At 48.8% G+C, this 26,668-nt stretch overlaps 1 protein-coding gene across 1 annotated transcript; it reads right to left on the bottom strand.

The window, feature by feature from the left end:
* Nucleotides 1-843: 843 nt before the first annotated feature.
* On the bottom strand, nucleotides 844-25,928 carry ITFG2 (integrin alpha FG-GAP repeat containing 2). The gene is made up of 12 exons (XM_060246169.1): nucleotides 25,773-25,928; nucleotides 25,093-25,188; nucleotides 18,594-18,635; nucleotides 15,092-15,269; nucleotides 14,050-14,189; nucleotides 13,096-13,247; nucleotides 12,236-12,330; nucleotides 8,467-8,520; nucleotides 8,095-8,186; nucleotides 5,935-6,052; nucleotides 3,702-3,875; nucleotides 844-1,803 (listed from the first exon to the last, which is right to left on the bottom strand). The coding sequence occupies exons 1-12, from the start codon at nucleotides 25,869-25,871 to the stop codon at nucleotides 1,670-1,672; spliced, it is 1,374 nt and encodes a 457-aa protein (XP_060102152.1). The 5' UTR covers nucleotides 25,872-25,928; the 3' UTR covers nucleotides 844-1,669.
* Between the last annotated feature and the right edge of the window lie 740 nt (nucleotides 25,929-26,668).

Here is a 26,668-nt window from a genome sequence, read left to right as displayed (position 1 = left end):
CAAAATGAGTTTTATAAGAAAGATCAATTTGCACAAGACGTCTAGCTGCATGCCAGTCAAATGCAGATGTGCTGAATGCTGTTGCTATTGTATTGTCCGCCTTCCCAATTGTGGTCCAGAAAATACAGGTGCAACACCTGCCCAGAACCCAGGGGTTGCAATAGTTCCTGCTTGTTTATGTTGAGAGTTTTGTTCTGTAATGAGGAGACAGCTAGGCCCATAACTGTTTTCAGCCCTTTGACAGGTGTTTTTGATATTACTTAGGTTATACATATTGTTTTTGTCACCGGCCCTATACGTGGTTTGTAACTAACCTTTTTGGTTCTCGATTTATTTCCCAGAGGCACCCGTATGGGAAAGGGTGGAATATAAATCAACCAAATAAATAAATAAACATTTTACCATTTGGTGTACCCCCCCCCTTCTGATGGAAACAGAAGTCAGTTCGTTAGGACCGTAACAAAAAATCTAAATGTAATTCAAGAGAATGGAATCTGTGGTCAGATTTTCACCCAGAGCATGTATTAGCACCTGCAACATACACAGCCAAGGAAGAAAACAGAAATGACTCAGCAGAGCTGGAATTCCTAATTGCCTCCTCCCCTACCCCCACCAATGCCCTGGCAGTTCCATGGGAGAAGTCAGAGCTGCAGGGCCTTTCCATGGACTAAGCAGGAAGGCAGGATTCCCTTGCCTTGGGAATGGCCAGCTTAGAAGGACAGGCTGCTGGTCACAGTGGAGAGGAAAGAAGGGTGGGAGTGAATGAGAGAGCGGCAGAGGGCGGGAAGAGCTGGAGGTTTCTCAGGCAGCAGCCGCTAGAATCGGAGCCTCTTGCAAATCAAACATTTTTAAAATTTATTTTTATTCAAATACGAATGTGGCAACCCACTCCCTTTGGTGGATAGTCTCCTTTCACAAGTAGCAATCCAGCTTCATTATACCACAGTCGTACAGAGTGTTGCCCCACCACTGGCTTTCCCGATTCAGCTTCCCAGTACTTGGGATGCAGAACCAGACTCTCCTCCTCCTCCTCCTCCAGAAATCTCCCTGCGGACATGACCCAAAGGGGTCCTGAGATTCCCTCCTCCCAGCACTCCCCCTGGAATTCTGCACCATCAGTTGCTGCGTTGTTTGAAGGCATATTTTAGAGTCTGAGTTCGATTCTTCAGAGGACTCTGATCCCTTCCTAGCGTGGTTTGGACCCTGACCCTTCCCCAGAAGGTCAACAGATCCCTCAACAAAGCACAGAGCTACCCTGGAAGAGAAGCCTCAAGAACCTTCTGCATCCTCTTTGACTGTACTGCTTTTCAAATGTTAAATTCTTTAGTTAAGAGTATGAATTTTACGTTTTACCATCTGCTTCTCTTTCCCCTTCTGCATCAACAGTCCCGGACATATAACGAGTTCTGTGCATTCGTTTAATTACTTTCTGTTTTGTACTCTTCCGTTTCGACAGTTCGATTTTGGGCAAAAGGGCAAGTATCTGATGAGGCGTTCACGTGAAGAGCGCGAGAGGCTTTTCCCAGCCCTTTGGCACCAGTGCTGCTGGGGGCTCCAGGCCTGGCCATCCGTCTTCTTGATGCTGCTGCTTAAAGCCCCACCCCACCCCCCCAATCGGGCACAGGGGACAGGGGCAGGCTGGAGCAGCAGACAGGGCCGTTTGGGCTCCTCAGGTCTCCTGGGTGTTGGTGCAGCCCTTGGAGGAGGGCTCTGTTCTGCCCTGACGCTGCCTTGGCTGAAGAGGTTCTGGCAGGTAGAGGGTCTTGTGAATCAGATCTTTGACAGCGGAAACATCAGCTCCAGCTAGGAAAGACAAGCACAGCCATGACCACCAACGGCCGCCATACCAATGCATTGAAGAACCTGCATGCTTTCTGCTCAACATGAGAGCACCTAAACATATAAGTAGCTGGGATAACCTTTTGCATCTATTGTGTCAAAGCATGGCAATAGTTCTGGTAATGATCAGGCTGGATTCAGAAGGTTGTCCATGTCCAAGAAGGGACTTTTTGCAGGCCCCTCTTGCAGGGAACATTCTGCCCAGCTGCCCCTCCCCCAGCCCTCTGCCTCTTCAGAGGGAGCTGCCTGGCCAGCAGCCATTCGCAACGCAGGAAGCAGCATGTGGGCGGCCGCTGCCCAGCCAGCTCCCTCAGCACAAGCAGGGACAGGGAGGGGGCCCCAGGCGGCCGCCTACCTCGCCAACTCCCATGTGCCGGCTCTGACCTTTGTGTTTCCTTTCTAGAATGAGGAAGTTCAGGGAAGGCAGGTCATGCCCTGACTCTTAAATCAGTGGCCTTTGAATAGCAGAGGCTAGGAGCAAGTGAGAAGGAAAGCCACTGCATTCATACCACAGCAGGTATTACAAAGCACACCTTCATATACAATGACCCATGCATCCCCATTCTACCAGTCTGGTTCTTGTAAAAAAAACCCTTGCTCATAAGCCCTGACCAGGCCAGCCCAATGATCTCATCAGGTCTCAGAAGCAAAGCAGGGCTGACCCTGGCAAGGACTTGGAAGGGAGACCTTAAGGAATGCCAGGGCAGGAGGCCGAGGCAGGCTGGATCCAGCCACTTCTCTGAACATCTTCAGGCCCCAGGAGGAGCCATCAAAGGTCCTAGTTGTCAAGAGTCATTCCATCTTTGTTCCTCTTGCCATATGTATCCAATTAGCTAACAATTATACAATGCTGACGCTGTGCTTGCTAATGCTTTGAAGCATCCCCGCCGCTTATCTAGAGGGAGTGTGGCATGTCTGGGAACTTGTATGTTACTATGCAACCAAGGTCAAGGAAGCTGGTGGAGAAGTGGTCGAAGGGATAGATAACAGACACCTGGGGTGATTGTAGAGTAGGAGGGAACCTGCGCAAATCCCCACTATAGCTTGGCGCACTTTGCTTGAACTGTAATGGTCAGGACAAGGGGTTATAAGACCTGGGAACTGGCAGGAGAGCCAGTTCCGATAACGCCTGTATCTGCCTATGATGCTGGAATAAAGATCTAGAACTTCGCTTGTCTTTTCCTTGCCTCTGGGTCTGACAAGTGACACCCAGGCATGGGCACATACCCATCCCCCCCCCACAAAATCTTGATTATAAATATTGGTGTGAGTGCATTAAAGCATGTGTTTTACATTTACTGACATTTTAAACACAGAATTTTGTTAATTTTAAAGCAAAATTCTAAATGTGCTGTTCCTAAGTCTCCTCTCATATATATACACACATACACCCTCCCATACAAACACCCCAAGTACCCCCACCACCTGGTCATGCAAGAAAAGTTGAAGAAGCTGGGGATGTTTAGCCTGGAGAGGAGGCGGCTGAGAGGTGATAGGATCACCATCTTCAAGTACTTGAAGGGCTGTCATTTAGAGGAGGGTGTGGAATTGTTTTCTGCGCCCCCAGAAGGTAGGACCAGAACCAAAACATTGAAATTAAATCAAAAGAGTTTCCAGCTCAACATCAGGAAGAACTTCCTGACCGTTAGAGGGGTTCCTCAGTGGAATAGGCTTCCTTGGGAGGTGGTGGGCTCTCCTTCCTTGGAGGTTTTTAAGCAGAGGCTAGATGGCCATCTGACAGCAAGGAGGACCCTGTGAATTTAGGGGGAGGTGTTTGTGAGTTTCCTGCCCTGTGCATGGGGCTGGACTAGATGACCCTGGAGGCCCCTTCCAACTCTATGATTCTAAGATGTGTCCCTCACCAACACCCAGCTGCTGCAGGAGTTCTGTGTATTCAGAATTGCTCTCCAGTATCTTCAGCAGGTTTGTGGATTCCATTCTCTCCAACTGCACATCCCAGTAGATGTAGATCTTCTGATTGAAACTGACGTACACCAGACAAGGGCTATTGCGGCCCCCCTTGCAGGCATAAAGACCTAGAAGAAAGAAAAGCAGAGGGAGGGCAGCTACTGCTTAAAGTCCAGCAAATACCCTGGAGGAGAGGCCAAATAGGGAAGGGATCGCAGAAGGCAGCCCAAGGATTAGAGGATCAGAAGGCAGCCCGAGGGTGGTGGGGCTGCAGGAGAAGCCAGCCCCAGCGCAGGTCAGGTCAGCTGGGTCAGTGGGGAGATGAGTGCTCCCAGCTGGTGCAGCTCTGCGCTGCCTTCTCCTGGGAGGATGAGCACTCCCCTCCGGCACAGCTCTGAGGGCTGCCTTCTTCTGCAGGACAAGGCAAGCCTGCCCCAGGATCAGATGGGTACATATGAACATATGAAGCTGCCTTATACTGAATCAGACCCTTGGTCCATCAAAGTCAGTACTGTCTTCTCAGACTGGCAGCGGCTCTCCAGGGTCTCAAGCTGAGGTTTTTCACACCTATTTGCCTGGACCCTTTTTTGGAGATGCCGGGGATTGAACCTGGGACCTTCTACTTCCCAAGCAGATGCTCTACCACTGAGCCACCGTCTTTTTTTACCAGCATTTTTCAGTTCGTGTCTACTGGAATCAAAATAATTTGAGGATTTCCAGAAAATCCCAGATCCAATACCAATAGAACTCACCCCCCCCCCAAAAAAAAACACCAGTGAAAAAAAAACTGTACACCCCTAGATATGAGGGAGAAGGTCCTTTTCAGTACAGAAATGCCAGGGGTTGAATGAGCAGGGAAAGCTGGTAGAGCCACTCTTGCTAACAGCAGATGATTATAGCTGTAGACTTGTTCTCGTGAGCATATGAAGCTGCTGTGAAGAAGAGCCCCTTTTTAAAAGCCGGAAAGTGGTGTACAGAGTATGGCATGAGAGGGGCTGCTTCTTTCCAGAAGAGCCTTGAGTGACAGGCTGCTCTGAGCAATCCGACTGGGCAGCATCAGCTGGGCAGGCACAAGAGGGATGCTGGGGAGGGTCAGTCAGAGTCCTGCCTGGACTGAGAGAGTCTGGTTGCAGCCTTAACTGGGAGCCGTTGAACACAGACAGGAGAGCCAGGCAGAAGTGGCTAGGGAGTTTGGGAAGGGGCACGGAGGTTCCCATTCAGGCTAAGGGGAAGGAGGAGATGCTCTACCCCGCTGAACAGGGAAAATAGCTCTGAAGAGCTCCAAACTCCATCCCTGGTCTGGTGTGAATGAAAACTGCTCAGAGAGACCTCAAGAGTCAGTCCCAAAGTGGTGTTTCAAGAGATGGGGTTTGGGTACTGAAAAGGATTATACTAACCTTCTGGGAAACCAAAAGAGCTGGAGAGATACTAAAGGAAGTTTGCTGGAGAGTGATGGGGAAAACTCTGGAACAAAAGCCTCTCAATAGAAGGTTTCAAGAAACTGCAAATAAGCTTAAGGAAAATCTCTCATTTGCCTGTACATAAGAACTAAAGTCAGTGCAAAAACTGGTTTTACCTCTGAACTTTCAGTCCCTGAATTCACTTGACCCTTCTCCTGTATGTCAAATGAAATATTTTGTTGTTTTTGAAATTTTAAAAAAAGAAGGCTCCTGGGCTATTCTCAGTGGTGTAAGTTCACGAGGGCTCCTGATCGTCCCCCCCCCCTCCAGCTCCTAAGCTGTGCCAAAAAGCCAAAATGCCATGAACTGTTGAAGGGTGGGACAGTCAGACTTCTGAGCAAAAGAAGAAGACCTCTCACAGGGGCGGCTCAGTCAGAGAGGGGAACGGAACAGCAGAAGGGACATTTTGCCTCTGAGGGAGGGAAGAGGGAAGGGCAGAAGGCAGAAAACAAAAGAACATCCAAATGGAAACACCAAATGGTTTAACAGCACCTTCAAAAGCAACAGCAGAGAGGGCCTCCAATGGCAGAAGCCCAAGGGGGTTTCTGACATTATCTACTTCCACTCATAGCAGCTCTCCAAGGCTTTAAACAGAGGCCTCTGCTACACAAGATCCAAAGCACTGCCACTCAACTGAGGCCCCTTCAGAGCACAAAGTTTGGAGCAAAGAGCCCAGAGGAAAGTTCTGACCCAGGCGACAGATCTGCCGAGCACTTCAGCCGCTCACCTGCACAGAAGGCGCTCACATTTTCATCTACCTGGAACCTGGCGACCGTCCGGCTGTGGTCTATGATATACGTCTGGCCATCCCAAGCACAAGCAATCACCTCCTCCTGCCCATTTCCCTGGAAGAGATCAAGGTGTCTGATCAGCACAGTTCTCTGTGATGTGTTGGAGCTCCCAGAAGCCTACCTGCCTATTCCTCTCCATTCCTACATCCATCCAGACACAGGAGAAACAACTTAGCACTAAACCCAAAGTGTGGATGCAAAAACAGCTAGCATGATGTGAGCATCGGAGCTACAAGCGCTGCAGCCTGCAAAATGGGGAGGGGGGACAAACAGCGGTTTGACTCTTGCTTCTCCGGCAGTAATGCTGGGACAAGTCTAACCCCAAGGCTGCCATCGAGGTCAGCAAGGATCACCTGGGAAGTGCCATGTGCTCCAGGGCCTCTGCCTTTGCAACCACATCACCTCTGCCATGAAGTCTCAGGGCCAACTTGTTCACTCTCAGTCAGCTAACTGGCTCATCACTGCTTGGGCCAAGAACTGCAGAGCAGGATGCCAGGGACTTGCTGAGGACAGTCTGTTCAAAAACCACAAATGGCTTCTCTATGGCTTTATGCAGAAGCTCCGCAAAAATGGTGACATACAAAGCAGCATTACAGTCCTCTTCTTAAAAAAACAAGGGTCAGCTAAAGGGAGGGAGAGGAAGTGGTGGCAGCGGGGAAGGAAGACACAGACCAATCAGCATCAGCATCGCTCTGTCCCCAGCGGAAGCAGTGGATTTCCCATCAGTTGCTCCGCAGGCGCATTTTGACATGCAGCTCCCTCCAGTTCCCCTCGCAGCTTTGTGATGCTGTCTTTTAAGGATTAAGAAACCACAAGGAGGACTGGAGGGAGCCGCGCATCAAAATGCGCCTGTAGAACAACTGGTGGGAAATCGATTGCTTGCGCCGGGGGGGAGCAGAAGCCTGGGGGTGCAGCAACACTAGTAAGGAACTGGTAACAGTGATGGGGAGAGCACTGGGGTGGGGGGGGGAGAAATGAGTTAGCAACTGGCAAAAGGGTGTGAATGGGAAGGCCGTGACAGAGCAGGAAGAAGAGGTGGTGCAAGGGGGGAAGGAAGATAAGGGGATGGCAGCCCAGGGGAGAAGTTGGCAGCAAGCAGAGGAACTGAGGTTTGGGGGGGGGGCCTTCCCTTCTTCCATGGGGCTCCACATGGGTCGCCCGCCTCTAATAGTCTATTTGACACACACTCTCTCTTCCTTCCTCTTTTTTGGCTGGTAGTGTCATCATTACGGCAACGATATCCAGCTTTCCCCTCCTGTTCTTCCTCCTCTCCTCACTAGAGCATCCAAGCGCCCTGCACGTCAAATGACTGGCTCAGACTTAATAAGCAGAACTCAGGCCAGGCCCACCCACCCCCGCCCCCCAAAGCCATCAATTTGACCCTCCTCTTTTTCTCTCAATTAGCAGCACCATCATTTGCCTTCCTTCTCAGGAAGTTCAGAGAGCTTGGGCGGGGCGCTGTGTCTGATCCTTCTCTTCACTTTGCAGCTCACGTTTCCCACGGCTCCAGTGGGATTCCCTTGCTATTATTTCTACAATTCACCTTGTTAATCTACCAGTTCGGCTAGAACAGTTTTTCAGTGTTTCTCCTGTGTTGAGCTTTGCCACTGTTTGCTTATGGATCTCCCTCTCTCTCATCTTAAGCCTCATGTCTTGCTTCTTAGCTCTAGCACACCTCTAGATACATCAGGGTAGATTTTTTTAAAAAAGTTTTTTAAAATTAAAAAAATTAACTAGATTTCTGATGAATGCTTTTCCAGGAAAAAAACCTACCTAACGGATTATGGATTGTCAATATGTATTGCATGAGGCAACATATTCATGTAATGTTCAAATAAAGTTTTTGCAAATGAGTTCCCATCCAGGTGGGCCTAATCGCATGTGGGTCCACAGCCGAGGGAGGGGAGGCACAGCTGCAACCAGAAGGCTGAGCAGGCAGCAGCCGGGAAGAAGGCTAGCAAAGAGAGACCACAGCGACCTGCCCCTTTCTGCTCTGACAGGCAACCTGGCTGGCTGCTGTCCCCCAGGTGGGCACCGGCTGCCCTCTGCCCAGCCCAGTCCTATTAGCTGAGAACAAAACCTAACAGGGAACTCACGGTAACATCCAGTTTCTCCAGAGCAAAGAGCTGGTGGTCGACCTGCACTGACCACAGCAGCTTGTCTGCCCTCTCCATCAGCTTCAGCGTTCCTGTAGGAGCAAGAGGGGAGAGAGGAGGAGGCATGAGCAGGACACACAAGAAAACCCCACCACAGTCTAGTTCAGAACTGTAGCCCTGCCGAAGACTGCCCATTCTCAGCCCAGTGCTGCTGCAGGACTAACGATGGCCAGCCCTGCGGAGCTTCCCCACAGGGACCATCTCGGGCTAGTCGGGGCTACCCAAGTCAGTCAGGGCCCAACAGAACACTGAGAGGATACTGGGAGCTGTGGCTTCCCCTGCGCTTGTTCCCAGGAAATCAGGAAGGCTTACCATCCAATGTGCAGAGTGCAAACAGACCGGAACCGCTGTGCTGCTGGGCGCCCCCTAAAGAGACAGAACACAAGGGGGCAGAGTTGAGTAAGCAGCACAGCCAGCACCTTCTAAATCTGGAGGGTCAGCGACTGGAAGAAATCCTCTCAGGGGTTTCCCATCCCTTAGCAATACACAACAGCAAGCAGCAGCAGCCGCCAGAAGACTCATGGCTTTGGAAAGGCCTCAATGCAACCTTCTCATTTGCACTGTGCCTTTCATGGGCTTAAGAAGAGCCCCAGGGTGCAGAGTGGGAAAGCTGCAGTACTGCAGTCGGAGCCCTCTGCTCACGACCTGAGTTCAATCCCGGTGGAAGCTGGGTTTTCAGGTAGCCGGCTCAAGGTTGACTCAGCCTTCCATCCTTCTGAGGTCGGTAGAATGAGTACCCAGCTAGCTGGGGGGAAAGTGTAGAGGACTGGGGAAGGCAATGGCAAACCACCCCATAAAACGTCTGCTGTGAAAACGTTGTGAAAGCAACGTCACCCCAGAGTTCGAAACGACTGGTGCTTGCACAGGGGACTACCTTGACCTTTTTTGCATGGGCTTAATTATGGCTTTTAAAGGTGTCTTCTGCTCAGTGCAGAAGAGAAGGTATAACGAACAGCAAATCTGACATGCTAATTTCTGTTTCAGGAGAAGTCAAAAATAATTTCACTGTTTCTCAAGCAAACTACTACTCCTTACCAGATTCTTCTGTTGCTGGTAGAATTTGTACTTTATCTAATAGCCTAAGCTAAATGCTGTATAATTTTTAACATTAAGTGTCTAAATACAAAGTCTAAGTGCTTTCCCCCCCCAAAGGCTAAGCTTAATAATGCAAAGAGGGTGGGGAACACAGCCACTCCTAATCAATCAGCAACGATCACCTTCACCTTCAGCCCACCTAAACCAAACAGACAGCAGTTCCCCAGCAACCACAAACTCAGAATTTTCAGCAGTCACACAAACTCAGGAATTCTCAGCAACTTCCCCAGCTGTTTAGCCAAACCTTATATCACTTATTCTCTGCTCTCTCTCTTTGTATATATATATACATTTTAAAAATTGTAAGTATTTTAATATCCAGTTGTCTTGTTATTTCATACATACACAATGAAGGAGCATACAATTAGATAATAAGCCAATCACAAGACAGGAAGCCCATGGATTACAGAACTGGGGTGTATTTTTACAAAGTCACTGAAGTGAAAAAGACAACGTTCTTTAAGCAATTGTACCAATAAAGATACAGACCTAGTCTGTTCTCAACTAGGTGGTTATGGCAGCCAATGTTACCACTCTGCTGCTACAGCATCAGCTCGCTCACAACCATCTGTCAAGCGTGCTTATTTCTGTAACTTAATTGTTTGTTAGACAAAGAGCAGGTCACCAGCTCTCTACTGCTCCCCCCCTTATTTACAACCATTGGGCAAGTAATAAATCCATCTGGCCCAAGGATGTTTATGCTACAGCCTGGCTGGTACCACTTTCAAGTCGCCTCTCCCACAGGTTCACACAGACAACTCTTATCTTCTGCTGGAGAAGTGCGAGAATGGGAGATGTTCCTTAGTAATAATCGATAGTGTTTAGTAACCTTTGAACCCGTGACTCAAGTATGTATCTGCAAAGTATGCATCTTTGAAGATATCCTATATAGCAATTGTGTAACCCTCTATACATCATTACTCCCAAGGCTTGTGTCCTTGGTACAGCTTCTGAATTTCTAACAATAAAACAGCTTTGATTTAAAACAAAAGACTGCTTAAGGTAGTTTAGCAACTGCTGGCACCTTCATTGTCTTCATTGTCTCAGGAAGAGATGATTAGCTGTGATACTTTCTCCAAGTCCTTTGCTGATAAAATACTGAGAACATGTTCTGACCTGGATACCAGCAGTGACACAGGCACACCAGGAGGCGGGACTTACAAACCACCTGGACCGTTCATGGATCGTTTTGTCCCTGTGCTGGATGTTGACAAGCTCCTGGGACCCCTGAAGGCCACACACCGCTTGCCCCCCGGACCTCTCCCTGCCCACCCTGGCTGCTAAAATCAGGTAAGGACCCCATCAACAAACCCATCTATCATGAACTAGCGGCTAGCTGAGGGCACCTTCCCTCAGCCACTGAAAGAGGCAGCTACTCATCTGCTCCTACAGAAAAACGGCCTGGCCAATCATCATCCAGTCTCTAACCTGCCCTTTCTCGGGAAAGCGACTGAGACAGCAGGAGCAGACATATGCTCCACGTCTTCTTGGATAACTCATCTGCTCCAGACGCTTTCAGTTTGGAGTCAGGCCGGGCTGTGGGACAGAGACAGCTCTGCTAGCTTTAGCTGATTCCCTTCATTGGAGTGTAGACAAAGGCCAAGCCTCTGACAGGATTTATCTGCAGCCTGTGGTACAGCAGACCACATCGTCTTGTTAAGGCGCCTGAAGGAAGAGGCAGCTCTCAGGGGACGAGTGCTGAACTAGTTCAAAGCATTCCTCACAACTGGACTCAAAGGGTAGCTGTGGGGGGAGCAGGTGCCATCAGCTGGGGGCCTATCTTGCAGAGTCCCACAGAATTCCATCTCCCTCCCCCTTAGCAAAAATCATTTGTAACTTCGGTCATCAATATGCCGATGAGACCCAGCTTTATATAATCCAAATCTCCTGGTGACATGGTAGAGGACCCGAAGGCTGCGGTAAATTGGCCAAGAGTGAGCAAATTGAAACTAAGCCCTGAAAAGACAGAGGTAATGGTGGCTAGGAAAGCGGAGGTCTTGAAGGACATTTTGCTCCCTACTTCTGATGGAATCGGCTGACTCAGTTAGGAGACTTTGGGGTTCTGCTGGACCCAACATTATTACTGGAGAAGCAACTTAATCAGCTGCAAAAAAGGCTTTCTTCCAACTCAGCCTAGCTGAAAAGATTGCCCCTTACCTTGATACAGCTGATATGGCAACCTGGATTCATGCCACGGTAACACTGAGACTACATTACTGTAACGCAACCTCTATAGAGGGTCTCCCCTCAAAGTCACCTTGGAGACTCCAGTTGATGCAGAACACTTGGCTATCATGGGGAGTCAGATGGAGCACACATATTACTTCTGTTCTGCAGACACTTCACTGGCTGCCCATCAGTCACCGGATTCAATGGAAGGTGCCGGCTCTCCCAGACAAGGCCCTTCCTGGCCTAGGACCCCCAATATCTGCCAGACCACCTCTCCTCCTGCGTTCCGCCTGCAAAGCAAGGCCGTCTACAGGTGCCAACCTGAAAAAGGGCAAAACCAACTGCCGGCACAGGTGCCTTCTCCGCTGTGGCCCCCGCTGTCTGGAACAGCATGCCTGAGGTCAGGAAGGCTCCTGCTTGCAATAGACAAGAGAGCAACAGAGCGGCACTGCACTGAATGAACCACAACCCTACTTGGAAAAATTATTAGGGACTGTGGTCTATTCCACCGTGCAGAGCTGCTGAAACTAGAATCCTTCCATGGAATTTTGCATCGTTGAATGTGTCACATTAAACCTATGCTTTGCTTCAGATGTTTTCGGATTTCTGGTTGATTCTACAACCCTAAAGCTATTGTGTACTGACAGTCGCATCCACTGTCTGTTGTCTGGACTCGCCCTGTGCAATCTGCCCGGAGTCTGTGAGGAGGGAGGACCAGAAATCACGTGAATAAATAAGTGCAGGAGCTGAGATGTCACCTACATACAGCTCCATTTTGTTTCGTCATTTTACCCAGCCCAGAATTTCTGCCACTTACCTCTGCCAATGTTTCCCACAAGATGGGTTGAAACATTCTTGTTATGAATTCTACCCGATGTCTGGTGCAGAATAACATCCCGGATTGGGACGTCCCTAGAAGAAAGAATGTGTGGAACAGAATGTCATTCAGAGAGAATGTTCATTTCAACCTGACGTAAAAGTCCTGATAAGAGCGTTCCTTAGCTGGCCCAGCAGAGCCCTGCCCCCATTTGCCCCGCCTTCTCCCCAAGGAGACCCCACCCTGCCCTGCCAGAATCAATTAATCAGGACTGTCCCATTTTGGATAATGGGTGGAGGAAGGTGGAGTATAAATAAATTTAATCAATATTGCTCCAGAATGGAGGCAGACAGAAGGTAATCTGGTGGGTGGGTGGGAAGGAGAGAAGGACACAGGGAAAGGGGAAAGGCTATGGGGGCTTCTAGGGAACAGCAATTGTGGTAGGGGGAAATCAGATGCCCCCACAACTCCTGGCACCATTCCCCCACTTGTTTAGGCATAATACACTGCATCATCCAGACCAGGGGTAGGGAAGGTTGGCTCTCTAGATGTTTTTTGCCTACAACTCCCATCAGCCCCAGCCATTGGCCATGCTGGCTGGGGCTGATGAGAGCTGTAGGCAAAAAACATCTGGAGAGTCAACGTTCCCTACCCCTGGCTCAGACAAACACAGCCACACAAAAAACTCAAAATGAACTTATAGGCTGTGGGGACATTCGGCAGGTGTGACACCTGTTCAGCCAGATGATTTTGGATCTGTTCTTCCCAAAATTTTTAGTAAGAACACGTATAATAACCTATCTACAGAGATGCCGCCCAAACTGGCCTCAGCCGCCCTCACTGGATTGTGGGAGAGTCACCTGGCAGCTGCAGAGCCATCTGCCTCCCCCTCTGCTGGACGCTGCCCATCCGCCTTCCAAGTACACAGCAGGACGGCATAGCCACAGCCAGGCTGGGACACGATCATCTCAGGAGCACCATCGGGGCCCGGATTCACAGAGAGGCTGTCCACCTGCTCTTGCACAGACGGGAAGGGGGGAAGGAAGCTGGCTGAAATATCATCCGCCTCCCTGAGAGCAAAATACCTACTTCCGACAAGAACAGGAAACTGATCAGGAGAGAAAATGCTGAAGGAGGGCTTGGAATGACAACCTGCATTGCAGATTATGTCACCCAGTTTCTAGGAGGGAGTCCTTCTAACTGGGCAGGGCCACAACAATGCTAAAATCACAGAAATGCAAGCTAAGTTGGGTTCCTGTTCAAACAAGGAACTGCCACCCCAAGTCCCGGCAGCTGAAGGGAGGGAGGGAGGGAGCGGAGAGGCAGGCCTGCCTCCTTTATCTTGTCAACCACATCCCTATGCTTCACTTGTAATACACCACACAGAACCTCTATGGCCCACATAATTGTCCCTTTGCAGGTTATCAGTCATCCAGCCCATGCTAGATACTACAGCAAGTTCACATAACTGTTAACTAGTGCAGCTCCTTGGCTACGGTTGCACTGGATGTTGAATGTGGTCTGCTTTAGGTGCAGAGAGTAAGTGTGCTATTGCACAGCTAGGGCAGGCTGCAGAGAATACTGAAGTCCATTCAAAATCTGGCACCCACTTGTGGGCCTTCTGGGACATCTGGCTGGCCGCACAGGGAAACGCGATGCTGGACTGGAGGAGCCACTAGGCAGGCCTGACCTGGCAGGGTTTTTCTGATGTTCTACTTCAGCAGCCACAAGGCTCTTCTTGCGGTTGTCTGGGTGGCCTCCTGGTTCCTGCAGGGGGTGCTTCCGCCCAGGGATGTGCCCGCTGCCCCTCCTACCTGTCCATCCAGCAGCCACTTCTTGAGCAGCACCAGTTGGCCAGAAATAGTCTCTGAACTCTCCGAGGAGTCTTCCCAGCGAAAGGCTCGCACCACACGGTCTGTATAACCCACAACTAACTCGTTCTTCCCATCTCCATCTGCCGGGAGTACAAAAACAGAGGACCGTCACATCACAATTCCATTGCATGTTCACACAAGAGCTGGTTCTTGCCCATAATGCTTCCTTCAGCATAACCAATGCTCTTGTATTATTTTGTTTTTGCACTGGTATGTCTTTGAAACAAGGTTATTTTAAGCATTCTCTTTCTGCCCTGGCTAAAGAAAGGCCTCTCTGAGGCTGAGACATTCCTCAGCGCAGCTGCGAATGTCATCTGTCATCTCTTTAGCCAGAGACTTTAACTTTTGATTTTGTAGAAAGTGGGTTTGAATTGGGGGGGGGGGGGAGGAAGAGTACCTGTTTGGGAATGATTCTTGAATTATATCCGCACCTAAATGCTTCGTGCTTTTTCCTTTGCACCCAATTGCTTATCGCTAATGGTCATAGTGAGGTATAAATATATTGCTTGGCCCTGAGGGGTCAGTTCTAACAAAGGATGTCTTGACTGTGAACCTGATGCTCATTTATCAAAAAGGTGGAGTTAACGAGAACTGCACAGCACTTGAGACACACACACACACACATTCAGAAAATGCTACATTCCAGAACCCATGTTGCTTGCTCAGAATAAAGTTATATAAACATACCCCCAACAAGCTGCAAGGTTCAATTAGCAGACTGATCAACTTAGCCATTAGCTGACTAATCAGTGGGCGGCCAGTTTTAGTTAGCGAGGTGAGACAACAACAGACTTGCTTATTCCAGGTCTGGTCTAGGACAGAAATGTGATCAACACAGCTAACTCAGGAGTCCACCCAACACCCCTTCTCAGGTCCTGAGAAGAAGGGATGCTTGGTGGTCTGCTCGTGCCCCTCTTCCCACCCACTCAGACGGAATCCCCTTCCCCCTTCTCCGTGAGTGGGCCCCCGTGTCCTTGCTCACCAATGTCACTGATCAGCATGACTTTGGTGTTGGCCGGAATGTGCTGCTTGAATCCCAGCTTCTGGTCCTCAGCCGGTGGGGGCTCATGGTGGCCGGGGGCATCCAGGTGCTTTGAGGGGGGAGGTGTGAGGTCAAACAGATGAAACCAGCCTTCAGCACTCATGGCGACTATCAAGTTCTGATGGAGAAGTTTTGTGGTCAGTAAGAAGCAACAGAAATGGTCTGCACTTCTCCCACATAAGAGAGGAATGAGGAACGACAGGGAGGCAAAGCCTGAAAAGGCTGCAGGGGCAACCTGCAGCAAGCCTTGCCCACTTTGGAAGCCTTGAGCTCCCCCCCCTCCCCGCACCTCCCCACTGGCAGGAACGGACAAGCGCTGAGCAGCATGAAGCCTTCAGGAAGAGGAGCAGCACCAGTGCCCAGTGGCCCCACCAGCTTTCATTAAGGGGAGCCTCACACAGAGCCTTTCGTTTTATCAGAAGGATGCATTTAATACAACTTGTTCTGGTTTGGAGCTCAGCCTGTGATGTCCAGTGCTGAAACGTGAAAAGCCCAAGGAAGCCTGGGCCAGTGTGTGCATGCAGGGAAATCTCACAGAGCAGCCTTCCTGCGATTGTTCCTCTCGGACTGAAGGCAGGCAGACAACAGCTATGACTGCTCGCCAAGGAGAACACCCTCCCCTCCCCCCCCCACCCCCGAACTGCATTTAGAAAAATGTGTATATTTTCCCCTTGCTTTGCTGCTTTAAAACATGACAAAAAAACTTCACCTGAAGGAAGTCAACTCACTCACATTCCAATTTACTATTTATTTACATTGTCTCTGCCTTGCCTTTCCTTCCACTGGGGATCCAAAGTGGTTTGCGTCATTCTCCTCCCCTCTGCTACTAATCAGAATCCCAGGCAGTCTGCAGCATGGGAACCTACGTCCCTCCCTCCACTGACCCCACCCCCACGCTTAGAATTTGGGGACTCAGTCTCTACACTGACACAGGAGAGATCATATCAGCGTGGTGCAGAGACTCTACAGAACATAAGAGAAGCCATGTTGGATTTGGAGAAACGCCGCCTGCGGGGTGACATGATAGAGGTTTACAAGATAATGCATGGGATGGAGAAAGTAGAGAAAGAAGTACTTTTCTCCCTTTCTCACAATACAAGAACTCGTGGGCATTCGATGAAATTGCTGAGCAGACAGGTTAAAATGGATAAAAGAGGTACTTCTTCATGCAAAGGGTGATTAACATGTGGAATTCACTGCCACAGGAGGTGGTGGCAGCTACAAGCATAGCCAGCTTCAAGAGGGGGTTAGATAAAAATATGGAGCAGAGGTCCATCAGTGGCTATTAGCCACAGTGTGTGTGTGTGTGTGTGTGTGTGTGTGTATATTGGCCACTGTGTGACACAGAGTGTTGGACTGGATGGGCCATTGGCCTGATCCAACATGGCTTCTCTTATGTTCTTACCAGGCCTGGGTGAGTTACGCAAAACAGATGGTAGCAAGGAGCCCACTTGTTGTCCCCCCCCTCCAAAAGAGTCTGCCCTCAAAGGTGAAAACAGCCCTGGGAAGGGCCCCGCCCACTCCCCACTGCTGGAAGGCAGGAAAGTGGGCAGACAGGCTCTTTCCTGCATTGCTGGTGGGAATGCCCCAAAACTGGTACTTTCTGGATGAGTATTCTGAAAAAGGTAAAATATATACTTGTTTTTAATATTCCATTCACCTCAGAAGCCATCTTATTGAATTACTGGTCAGATCTAAATTGTTCCTCTCTTCAGAAAGAGCTTTTGTCCCTGCTTTTATTAGCTGGGAAGATAGTATTAGCAAAACACTGGAAGTACACTTAAATTCCTTCACTGAAAAGCTGGTTTACTAAAGTCTGGGACAGCATTCAGGACAAGCTAACAGCATCTATAGTTCAGCAAGATAATCCTAAAAGCGCAGACTTGTTTGCTGAAAAATGGTTTGTCTTTCTAGACTATCTTAACAACTTAACATCTAAAGAGTGGGAAATGCCTGTTAAATACTTGGATTTTATATTGTATTAATCTTGTAATTTTATGACTAACTTTCTTTATGGCACTTCAGTAATACTCCCGGAAGAATATCTCTCATTTGTTTCTTCATTTGTTTAACTTTTTGTTGGTATGGTTTTAACTTGCATAAAAATGTAATAAAATGTAAATTATTAAAAAAGGAAGGAAGGGCCCTGGCCCTTTACCTGTCTGGTACTAGCATAAGCCACCAGGCTGACAATATTGTTGTCGTTTCCTAGCAACTGAGAGGGAATTTGTTTCTAGAAACTGTTGCTGCTTCCGCATGGTGCATTTTTTTAGATTTCAGATTTTTCTGCAACCCCGGAACGTTCCTCAGGTTCGTACAATCCTGGGCTCTAGTCCCCAGACAGGAAGCAACTGATTGGGCTCACTTGGAAATGACTCCGCTTCAAACTGCACTAAAAGTCATTAAACTGTTTTGGAAATGCCCTAAAATCACAGGAGGTTCTACCAAGAATTTTAGACTTGACAGCCAATAATATGGGATATACACAACTTTACAGGCACTCATATATTTTGGATCCAAAAGGCAGCTTTAGTTGCTAAGCAAACCATTTTTTAATCCCGGAAACCTCAAGTATCTTTCCTCTGTAGATGTCTGGGTCAATGATACGCCAGACCTTTGTACTAAAGATAGAACAGCCTATAGCAGGCTCCATGTGGCATGAATTCTTGTACCTGACCAACGGTATCTCCTCACCTTTATTCCCTGTTTAATTGAATCCACAATGTTGCATCTTCCTTTCCTAGCCTACACTCTTATCGTACCCTTCCCGCCCTCCTTTGTCTTTCCTTCTCTGCTAATAGGATATACTGGGGAAGAAGGTGGGGGGTGGACTATGTGTGGCTTGTTTGCTATGTAAACTTTTGTGTGTGAAAACAATTAAAAAAAAAAAAAAGATCTGTCTGGTCTGTTCATGGCCCCAGTCTCCAGATTTAAGTATCCATGCAAGAAGTCGTGTTGAGAATTATATTGGTCCTGCATTTGCATGGTGCAGTAGCAAAGTAATGGCTTCACTCGCTTTCTATCCCTATGCTTTTTTGAGCTCAGGTAAACGGAAGGGTTTTTGATTTCAGAACTTCTGCTCAGGTCTTCTGAAGCTCTCTCTAGTACTGATGCTCAGGGCTGGGAGCACCACTTCTCTCAGCCTGACCCTAACTGTGTTTTCCCGGATGCAAGTCCCATGGATTTCTTTTCACCTGGGCCCGTTTCCTAATAACTGGGCTGCAGTACTGATCTGCCCCCTCCTCACAGCAACCTCATGTGGTGTCTGTTCCCAGGCGACAGGCAGGGCACTAAAGCCCAGCCACTCCCCGCCCCCCCCCCCCCCCGTCATGCTCCTCTCCCAGGGCTGGAGAAGGAATCTGAAGGTTTCAGACCATCAGACCAGCAATGACAAAGCAGCATCACACAGCAACAAGGCAAATGCACAAGAGAAAGCCTTTACCTTTCCTTTATTGCACACATCCCCAACACCAACACAGGTGAGCTGGAAGAGAGTATTTATTTGATTAACTTTGATGCAAATGGTCCCTGGAACAACAACACAAAGTAGGGTGGGAAAGACAGAAAATTAACACAAATGCAAACAAAAAGTTAAAGCAGTAAGTTCTCAACTGAAATAAATTCAGGGAATCACAAGCCATTCAACTATCCCCAAAATTGCTCTGGACCAGGCCCCCAACAAACGACGCTTTCCTTCCAGACCCATGGAAAGCAGGTTACTATCATTCTTCAGCTCACACCCAGAACCACCAGCAGCCTACTCCCCACAGCAATTCCAATGCAGACCATGCAAAGTGCCCACTCACAAATGCCCAGCCACATTGTATGGTGCCCCCCGGCCCCCCCAGCAGCAGAGAGAGCAGCTGCTTCCCCTCATCCCAGTGCAGCCTGTGCTCCTGGGCTGGTTTACACCGACAGCAGAGAAGGGAAGCACGTCACATGGCTGAATTCCAGAAAAACAGGTCCCTGTACAGAGAGAGCTGCATGTCAAGATCGACCACTCATGAGCCTGGGAGCAGGATCCCCCAGCACAATCAGTCTCTAAAAAGGATTTCACAGAGCAGAACTGAGTGCCTAAAAATCTACTTCCAGCCAAAAGAGACAGCTTCGGACCGGATGGGGAGGACTGTTTTCTTTATCACGCACAACCTTTATACTTATGGTTCTGAATGCCACTGTTGATGAGCTCAGCCATGAAACAAATGACCACTCGACTTGGGTTTCTTGGTGTCTTGCACTGCCGCTGGCAGCCTCTTAAGTCACCTGAGTAGGTAAGAATCAGTCCCCACAATGCAGTAGCTTCTGCTCTTAACTCCCAGGTGTCCAGGGACTGGCTCTTGGGATTCTTCAAGGGTGAGTCTCGTCCACCTACTTTTAATATTTACATGAATCTCTTGGGTGAAACCAACCCAGGATATGAGGCGAAGAGTGCTGAAGATGCCCTCTCACCCCTGCTCTCTATCTCATTTCCAGCAGAGCCAGTCCTGGACTGGATGTGGATGAACAAATTGAACTGGGATGCAGGCAGGCCTTGTTTTGGGCAGGAGCTCACAGGAGCAGAGCAAGTCTAGAACCTCTACATTTTATTGTGCTTTCTTTCTTTCTTAGCGGCCCCGTGGCACAGTAGTAAAGCAGCAGTACTGCAGTCTGAACTCTCTGCTCACAACCTGAGTTCGATCCCGGTGAAAGCTGGGTTCAGGTAGCCGGCTCCAGGTTGACTCAGCCTTCCATCCTTCCGAGGTCAGTCAAATGAGTCCCCAGCTTGCTGGGCAGAAAGTGTAAAAGACTGGAGAAGGCAACGGCAAACCACCCTGTAAAAAGTCTGCTGTGAAAACGTTGTGAAAGCAACGTCACCCTAGAGTTGGAAACGACTGGTGCTTGCTCAGGGGACCTTTCCTTTTCTTTCCTTTTTTTCCTTACCCCCCCCCCCCAATAATTGCTACAAACCCCCTTTGAGAATTTTGCTGAACTCTAAGATTTGACAAACTTTTTAATATTTTTCCCCATAAAAAAATGGGAAAATAGCCAAAATAAAGTAGACAGATGGGAGTTTTTATCATGCCTTTGTGGCCACACGGGAGAAAGGTAATTTTAAAGTATGAGAGTAAGGTTTTATTATGACAATTATAAGTCCAGAAGCATTTGGAGGTGGATGCTGGGCTGACAGAACTTAGTGCCCCTTCCAGTGATGTCAGGGGTGTGTGGCAGATGCACTAGGGAGTTCTGACACCTCTTTTTCTACAAAATAACCCCTGGATGTAGGCAACAAGGAAGTTAATGGAAAAGGGCCCAATGCATCTGGGAGCTTGGAAGGCCTGATGCAGATGTACCTTTAAAAACACTGAGATAGAGAGTCGAATTGTTATTTTAAACTGGCTTATAGATTGTGGAATAGTGCAGAGTTGCCACTAAAATTTTATTTTTCATTTCCCTGACCAACATTTGTCAATTTCCCTGACTGCCATTCAAATATAACCACAAGTTAAAAAATGAATAGGTCATGTTGCATTAATGCAAGTGTCAGGCTCTGTAACTCTATTATGTTACAAATGTAGAATACTAACCATATGGACTCTTTGTACTAACCCAAGTCTTTCATTATGCTGTAACCAATGCACATATCAAAGGGGGTAGCAATTGATGTGTAAAACTTTGTTTATGTTGCCAAAGAACAAAAGAATGCGACGGTTGGTAGATAACACAGTCACCAAGCATCTTCTCAGGGGTAAGGAGATAAGTGGAAGCCCTTGTGTGAAAGTTTGCACCTTTACTCCCTTTTTGTTTTGAGAATAGGGACTTTGTTTAGAGAATCCTTTGATGTAGATTCCTTAAGACTAGTAACCGCCTGATTCCAGACATTAGTCTCAACTTCTGTATCTAGCCATGAGTTTCCAATAAAGTATACATTGTTTCAATGCATACCGCCTTGAGATTCCATCGCCTGACAGCAAAGCTTAATGAAATGTTCCACTCTTCAACTACACAAGTCTCAACTGCAAAAATATTTGTCAAAGTAAGAGATTTAATATCAGCTTCTTTCAACATTAACTGGCAACATCTGTTTTGCAACTGCACCAAAAATTACACCAAGATACAAACTTCAATTCAAGTAAACTCTGAATGCTAACAAGTAGGAACTTTCCAAAGCTGGGAAAGTTTCACTTTCACTTTCTGGAATCTGCAGATCAATAGCAAGAAAGCAGGTGGAGTTTCTGCAATCTAGAGAAGCAGACAACCCTCATTTGCAACCTTTATGCATGGGAGAAGTCAGGAAAGAGAGTGAGAGAGCTGGTACTTTGTAAACTCCAGCAGGAACAAAATTTACTTTGCATGGTGCAGAGTAGAAAGTGCTAGTTGTCTGTGAAATCCAACAGCGGCAAAGCTCATCTGAAACTCTGTGCTGGGTTTAAAAAGGTAGTCCCCTGTGCAAGCACCAGTCTTTTTCGAATCTGGGGTGATGTTGCTTTCACAACGTTTTCACGGCAGACTTTTTACGGGGTGTTTTGCCATTGCCTTCCTCACTCATCTACACTTTCCCCCAGCAACCTGGGTACTCATTTTACCGACCTCGGAAGGATGGAAGGCTGAGTCAACCTGGAGCAGGCTACCTGAACCCAGCTTTCGCTGGGATCAAACTCAGGTCGTGAGCAGAGGGCTCCGACTGCAGTACTGCAGCTTTACCACTCTGCGCCACGGGGCTCTTGTGCTGGGTTTAGCAGGTGACAAAACATCCATTCCATACACAAGCATGACCCAAACACATGCTTATCTTTATATGTAAGTTAAATGCAGTACTAGCAGATAGGGATGAAAACAGTTAGATGTTTACAGTTTGTATATTGCTAAACGTTTAAACTAGCCTTGCTTTGTAAATGCTACAGGCAGTCCTTGGAAATCCTGCAGGGACAGAGCTCAACAAACACATGAGGCTGGCTGCTGGGGGTGGAGCTGAGAAAAAGGCAGAGCTGGGAAAGGGCATCATGAGGTTTTACTTGTATTCTGCTACTTTCCTATTCCAGTTGCCACAAGAACAGATCAGGCTCTTGCAGCAGCAGGTCAAAAATCCCCCGCTTGAATATATTTTAATCACAATTTCCCTGACTTCAGACCAGTTTCCCTAACCAATTTCCATTTCCCTGACTTTCCAGAAAGTGGCAACCCTGTAGTGGAATTGCTTAATTCCAAATTCTGTTATTGATGTCAAAATTTGCTGCCTCCTGATGTATTTGAAAGCTCTCTTGGGGACCTGCCAGGATACACACTGGATGCAAGAACAAATCAATAAACGTGGCATGTAAGAGAACTGCTCCGAAGGAGCATCCAGTCATGTGAGCCTGTCTGTGCTCTGAAGGAAGAGAGTCCAGAAATTGGGGCTCCAGATCTGCTGTTTGTGAGGAGTAGGCTACAACGGGGGCAGCAGAATGCATTGAATCCAGTCACTCATTTCACCGCCAAAAAAGATCTTGCAGCCATGGGGGAAGGAGCCTAGTTACTACACACGGCTACTTTACATAGGCCTGCAAGAAAGATACTTTTACCATTTCTGTATAGTCCTTACATCCTTAGAAAAGTAATCATGAATCATCCATCACACACTTGCCCAGAAATAAATCTAACAAAGTGAAGAACAAAGAGATTACTGCAAGCCCATACCTAACAAATTTTAAGTGGCAGGGGGCCATCAGGTAAAGTGGGCGGGGGGCTGTGGGGCCCAAAATGACATCACAAAGGTTTTAAAAAATAAGCCCAAATTCTTGGTTTCCTTACCAATGCAACCAAGTAGGCTTAGTGGGCTGCTGCCCCCCCCCCCGCCTTTGCACTGAGCAACTTTTGCAACACCTTCCAAAGACTCAACCCCCCCACCCCGGGAGAATTCTCTCCTTTCTTCACGCATTCACACCCCTACACCTTCTTCCAAGCAGGCAGGACCCACTGCATTAGGTGAAGCAGCCCTTCTGCTGGCACTCTGCCCTGTTGAAAGGCACCCCAGATGCCACACTGCATACCTGCCCGCTGAGAGCCTCCCGCTGCCTGGGGGCTGGCAAGCAGGATGAAGGGCTGCTGGCAGAGCTGCGAGGCTGGGGGAGGGAGAACCTGAGCGATGGGAAGGGTCTTGTGGGGGGAGAGGCTATGGTGCAGGACAGCTTCCTGGCAGCCTGCAGAACTTGTGAAGGGTCTTGGGGGGCGGGGGGGAGATAGCACAGGAGAGCTTCCCGACAGCCAAAGAAGGGATAGACAGCATGCTGCACTGGGGCGCCTCCTTCTAAGTGCCCCCCTCCGCTCTCCAACCTGTCCGGGGTGGTAAGTAGCGCAGCCTGGCCTCGGTGATTAAGTGGTGAGGCCAGGAACTTGTGGGCTATGGGCCTGGATCACTGGTTTGCATCATTGCTGTGGAAAAGTTAATGCTAAGCTGAGAATTGCTTGTATCATATTTTTGAAATCAATTCATTGATTTTACCAATAAACTACAGCAAACGCAGACATTCAGCAAGTCAGGAATTTCTGCTACCTGGAGACTGTTTTTTTCTTCAAACCTCTCCTGGCCACATCAGTGTAAGTTTGCTTTGAATAAGATTAAGCCTGCTTCCAGAGCAATTTCTCCCTTCTTCTTTACAAGGAACGGAAGATTTATCCCCAGTGCAATCTGGGAGTCCAACTCCAAAATAACACCCGTTACTTTATAATGTTGCCATCTGGATTTTGGCGAACTCAGAATCTTTTGATCATCGCCTGTGTCAGTTCCTACGCAGGATAATGGGAGTCCCTTGTTGCATCTCAAATGCATCTCTCAGAGCTGAACTTGGCCAAAAATCACTGGAAGCCAGAGCACAGCTCACCACTTTTAGGCTAAGGATCATTTTTTGCTTCAGAAGCTCAAGGCCTGCTGTCCTTTCTTAAACAAGATACTTACCATTCTCAGTGGATAAAGACCATAAATGCTATTTGTAGGCAGCTAGAGCATATAACTGTAGATATCTTCCTGCTAGGTAAGGCAAAGGCCCTTTTGCCTATCAAGCATTGCCTTACAGAGCTGGATTATAAGAGCCCTGTGTTTTGCACTTGCAGCCTGCTTGAGTCAATTTTTTGGTATTTTACCACCTTGGACTCAGTCATTATACATGAGAAATCTAACAGCCTCCTACCATGCTAAGGCATTTGCTTTAACATGCCTTAAAGCCATCTCCTCTAAAGCATTACAAGACAGATTCTGTTGTATTCTGTATTCAGTTCATCTCTGCCCTTGTGGTCAGAGTAAAATCGACACTCTCACATGCTTGTTTTTTACCATTTTTAGAAACTGCTCGATCACACCATTTTTAATACATTCCTAGTTTAATCAACTGCAAAGGGATAACATACCCTACCTTTTGCTAGACAGTGAGCCAAACACAACCTATTAGGTTGTTCAATTTCTGTCCAGCATATTTTCCTTTAGTAAATAATATATTATTCTTTTTAGTCATTGCTCAAGAGAATATGATCATAGCTCTGAAAAGGAAAGCCATCCAGCCAGCCAGCACTGACAGTGTCATGTGAATTCCACATAACTGGGCCCATATAAGATATGAACATCCCTGAATCTCTCAGGTGTGGGTTGTGTGAGACTAATCTTTTTTTTTTAAAATGCTTTGGTGAGAATCAGGGAAACTGTATTTTATCTTTTAATCTTAAAACAGTTGGAATAAGAGATGATTTCTGATTTCATTTACATAAGTGAGCAGTTCTGTATTATTGTGATTCTTTCCTATTCAGCCATTTCAAGAGGACCAGACTTTAAGTAAACAAGAACCTTCGGCTGGGAGAAAAGGTGTCCACGTGACGCCCGGGACTTCTCTTCCGCCAAGCCTTGTGGGCCAGTCCTTAAGGGGGGGGGGCTGCTTTAAAAGGCCCGCTGCTGCTTCCCCCTCCTCCTCCTCCCCCCGGGCGGGAGTGGTACTGACCATGCCGTGGCAGGCGCGGACGGCCCAGGGCTTGCTGTCGGGGCCCTTGTAGACGGAGAGCCTCCCGCTGGTGTCGCCCACGGCCAGCTCGTTCAGCTGGGGAGGAGAAGCGGAGGGGGGATGAGCGGAGGGGGGAAGAGTAGGGTTGCCAATCCCCAGGTGGGAGCAGGGGATCCCCCGGTTTGGAGGCCCTCCCCCCACTTCAGGGTCATCAGAAAGCGGGGGGAGGGGAGGGAAATGTCTGCTGGGAACTCTTATTCCCTATGGAGATTTATTCCCATAGGAAATAATGGAGAATTGATCTGCGGGTATCTGGGACTCTGGGGGGGCTGTTTTTTGAGATAGATGCACCAAATTTTCAGTATAGCATCTAGTGCCTCTCCCCAAAGTATCCCCCAAGTTTCAAAAAGATTGGACCAGGGGGTCCAATTCTATGAGCCCCCCCAAAAGGTGCCCCTATCCTTCATTATTTCCTATGGAAGGAAAGCATTGAAAAGGTGTGCCGTCCCTTTAAATGTGATGGCCAGAGCTCCCTTTGGAATCCAATTATGCTTGTCACAGCCTTGATTTTGGCTCCACCCCCAAAGTCTCCTGGCTCCACCCCCAAAGTCCCCAGATATTTCTTAAATTGGACTTGGCAACCCTAGGGAAGAGCGGGGCCCCCCACCGCCCCCTCCTACCCGGTCGTTGTCGGCGTCGCCGAGGCAGACGGCGTGGGGGAAGAGGCCTCCGCCGAGGAAGTCGAGGGCCACTCGCTGCACGTAGCTGACGGAGCGCATGATGAGGGGCCCCAGCGCAGGCCGCCGGCTCTCCCTCTACGGGTACCCCCAGGGGCCACGCCCCCTCGGGGCAGGGGAGGGGCGGAGGAGCTGCTGGGGGCGGGGCCGCGCATGCCCGTGAGGCAGGAGCAGCCCGCGCAAACGGCCCCGCCCCAGAGCTCTCCGGAGGTGCGCGCGCAGGCTCAGCCTTCTCGCTGGCCGTCCGGGCCACGTGCTCAGAGGGCTTCGTTTGCGGCTGCGCGGCAACCTGTCGCCGGCAGAAATGTCAGCTTTGCCGAATTGCCTCTTTCTCCCTTGGAAGGTCACAAATGCAAACCGCTCCCTCCTGCCCAGCGAGCTGAGGGGAGGGGGGACTGCGCCCACCACTGTCGCCATGCCTGCCGCTGGGTGGGTGGGTGAGGGGGGTGGCACACGCATATATCAAGGAGGCGGGACAGCAGCACTCTGCATTGGTTGCCTGCTCTGAGACAGGGCTGTATCATCAGGTATGGATGCTGTTCCACGATTGGTGCGTGCTCACTTGCGTTGCTGCACTTAGGGTTGGGGGAGAAAGGACTGCGCTTACCTGTACCTATTGTTCATCGAGGGGTCTCCTGTGCAGGCATACAAAACGGGGCTCCACATTAGCCACCAAGATGAGTAGTTCTCTGCTGAGAGCACAGGGACCAGTGCGATGCTGACATCACTTATTTTAGATTGCCACGATCCCTGAGCAAGGTTTCCCCAGCAAGCCACGGCAGGTTTCCTGTAGACAGGTTCTCACTGGAGAACACTCCCTTCCAAGAGTGGTGCTGACT

This window comes from Heteronotia binoei, chromosome 9 (assembly GCF_032191835.1).
Source record: "Heteronotia binoei isolate CCM8104 ecotype False Entrance Well chromosome 9, APGP_CSIRO_Hbin_v1, whole genome shotgun sequence".
Lineage (NCBI taxonomy): Eukaryota > Metazoa > Chordata > Lepidosauria > Squamata > Gekkonidae > Heteronotia > Heteronotia binoei.
The sequence above is the reverse complement of the archived record's forward strand: the minus strand, read 5'-3'. Positions and strand labels throughout refer to the sequence as shown.

What these genes read in the sequence shown, in the direction of transcription:
- ITFG2 (XM_060246169.1), bottom strand. Translation starts at nt 25,871, where the DNA reads ATGCGCTCCGTCAGCTACGTGCAGCGAGTGGCCCTCGACTTCCTCGGC. An exon ending in TGGAGAAACTGGATGTTACC is followed by an intron (nt 6,053 to 8,094) that starts GTGAGTTCCCTG and finishes GATCTCTTCCAG; the next exon opens with GGAAATGGGCAGGAGGAGGT. An exon ending in CCTGCAGCAGCTGGGTGTTG is followed by an intron (nt 1,804 to 3,701) that starts GTGAGGGACACA and finishes TGTCTTTCCTAG; the next exon opens with CTGGAGCTGATGTTTCCGCT.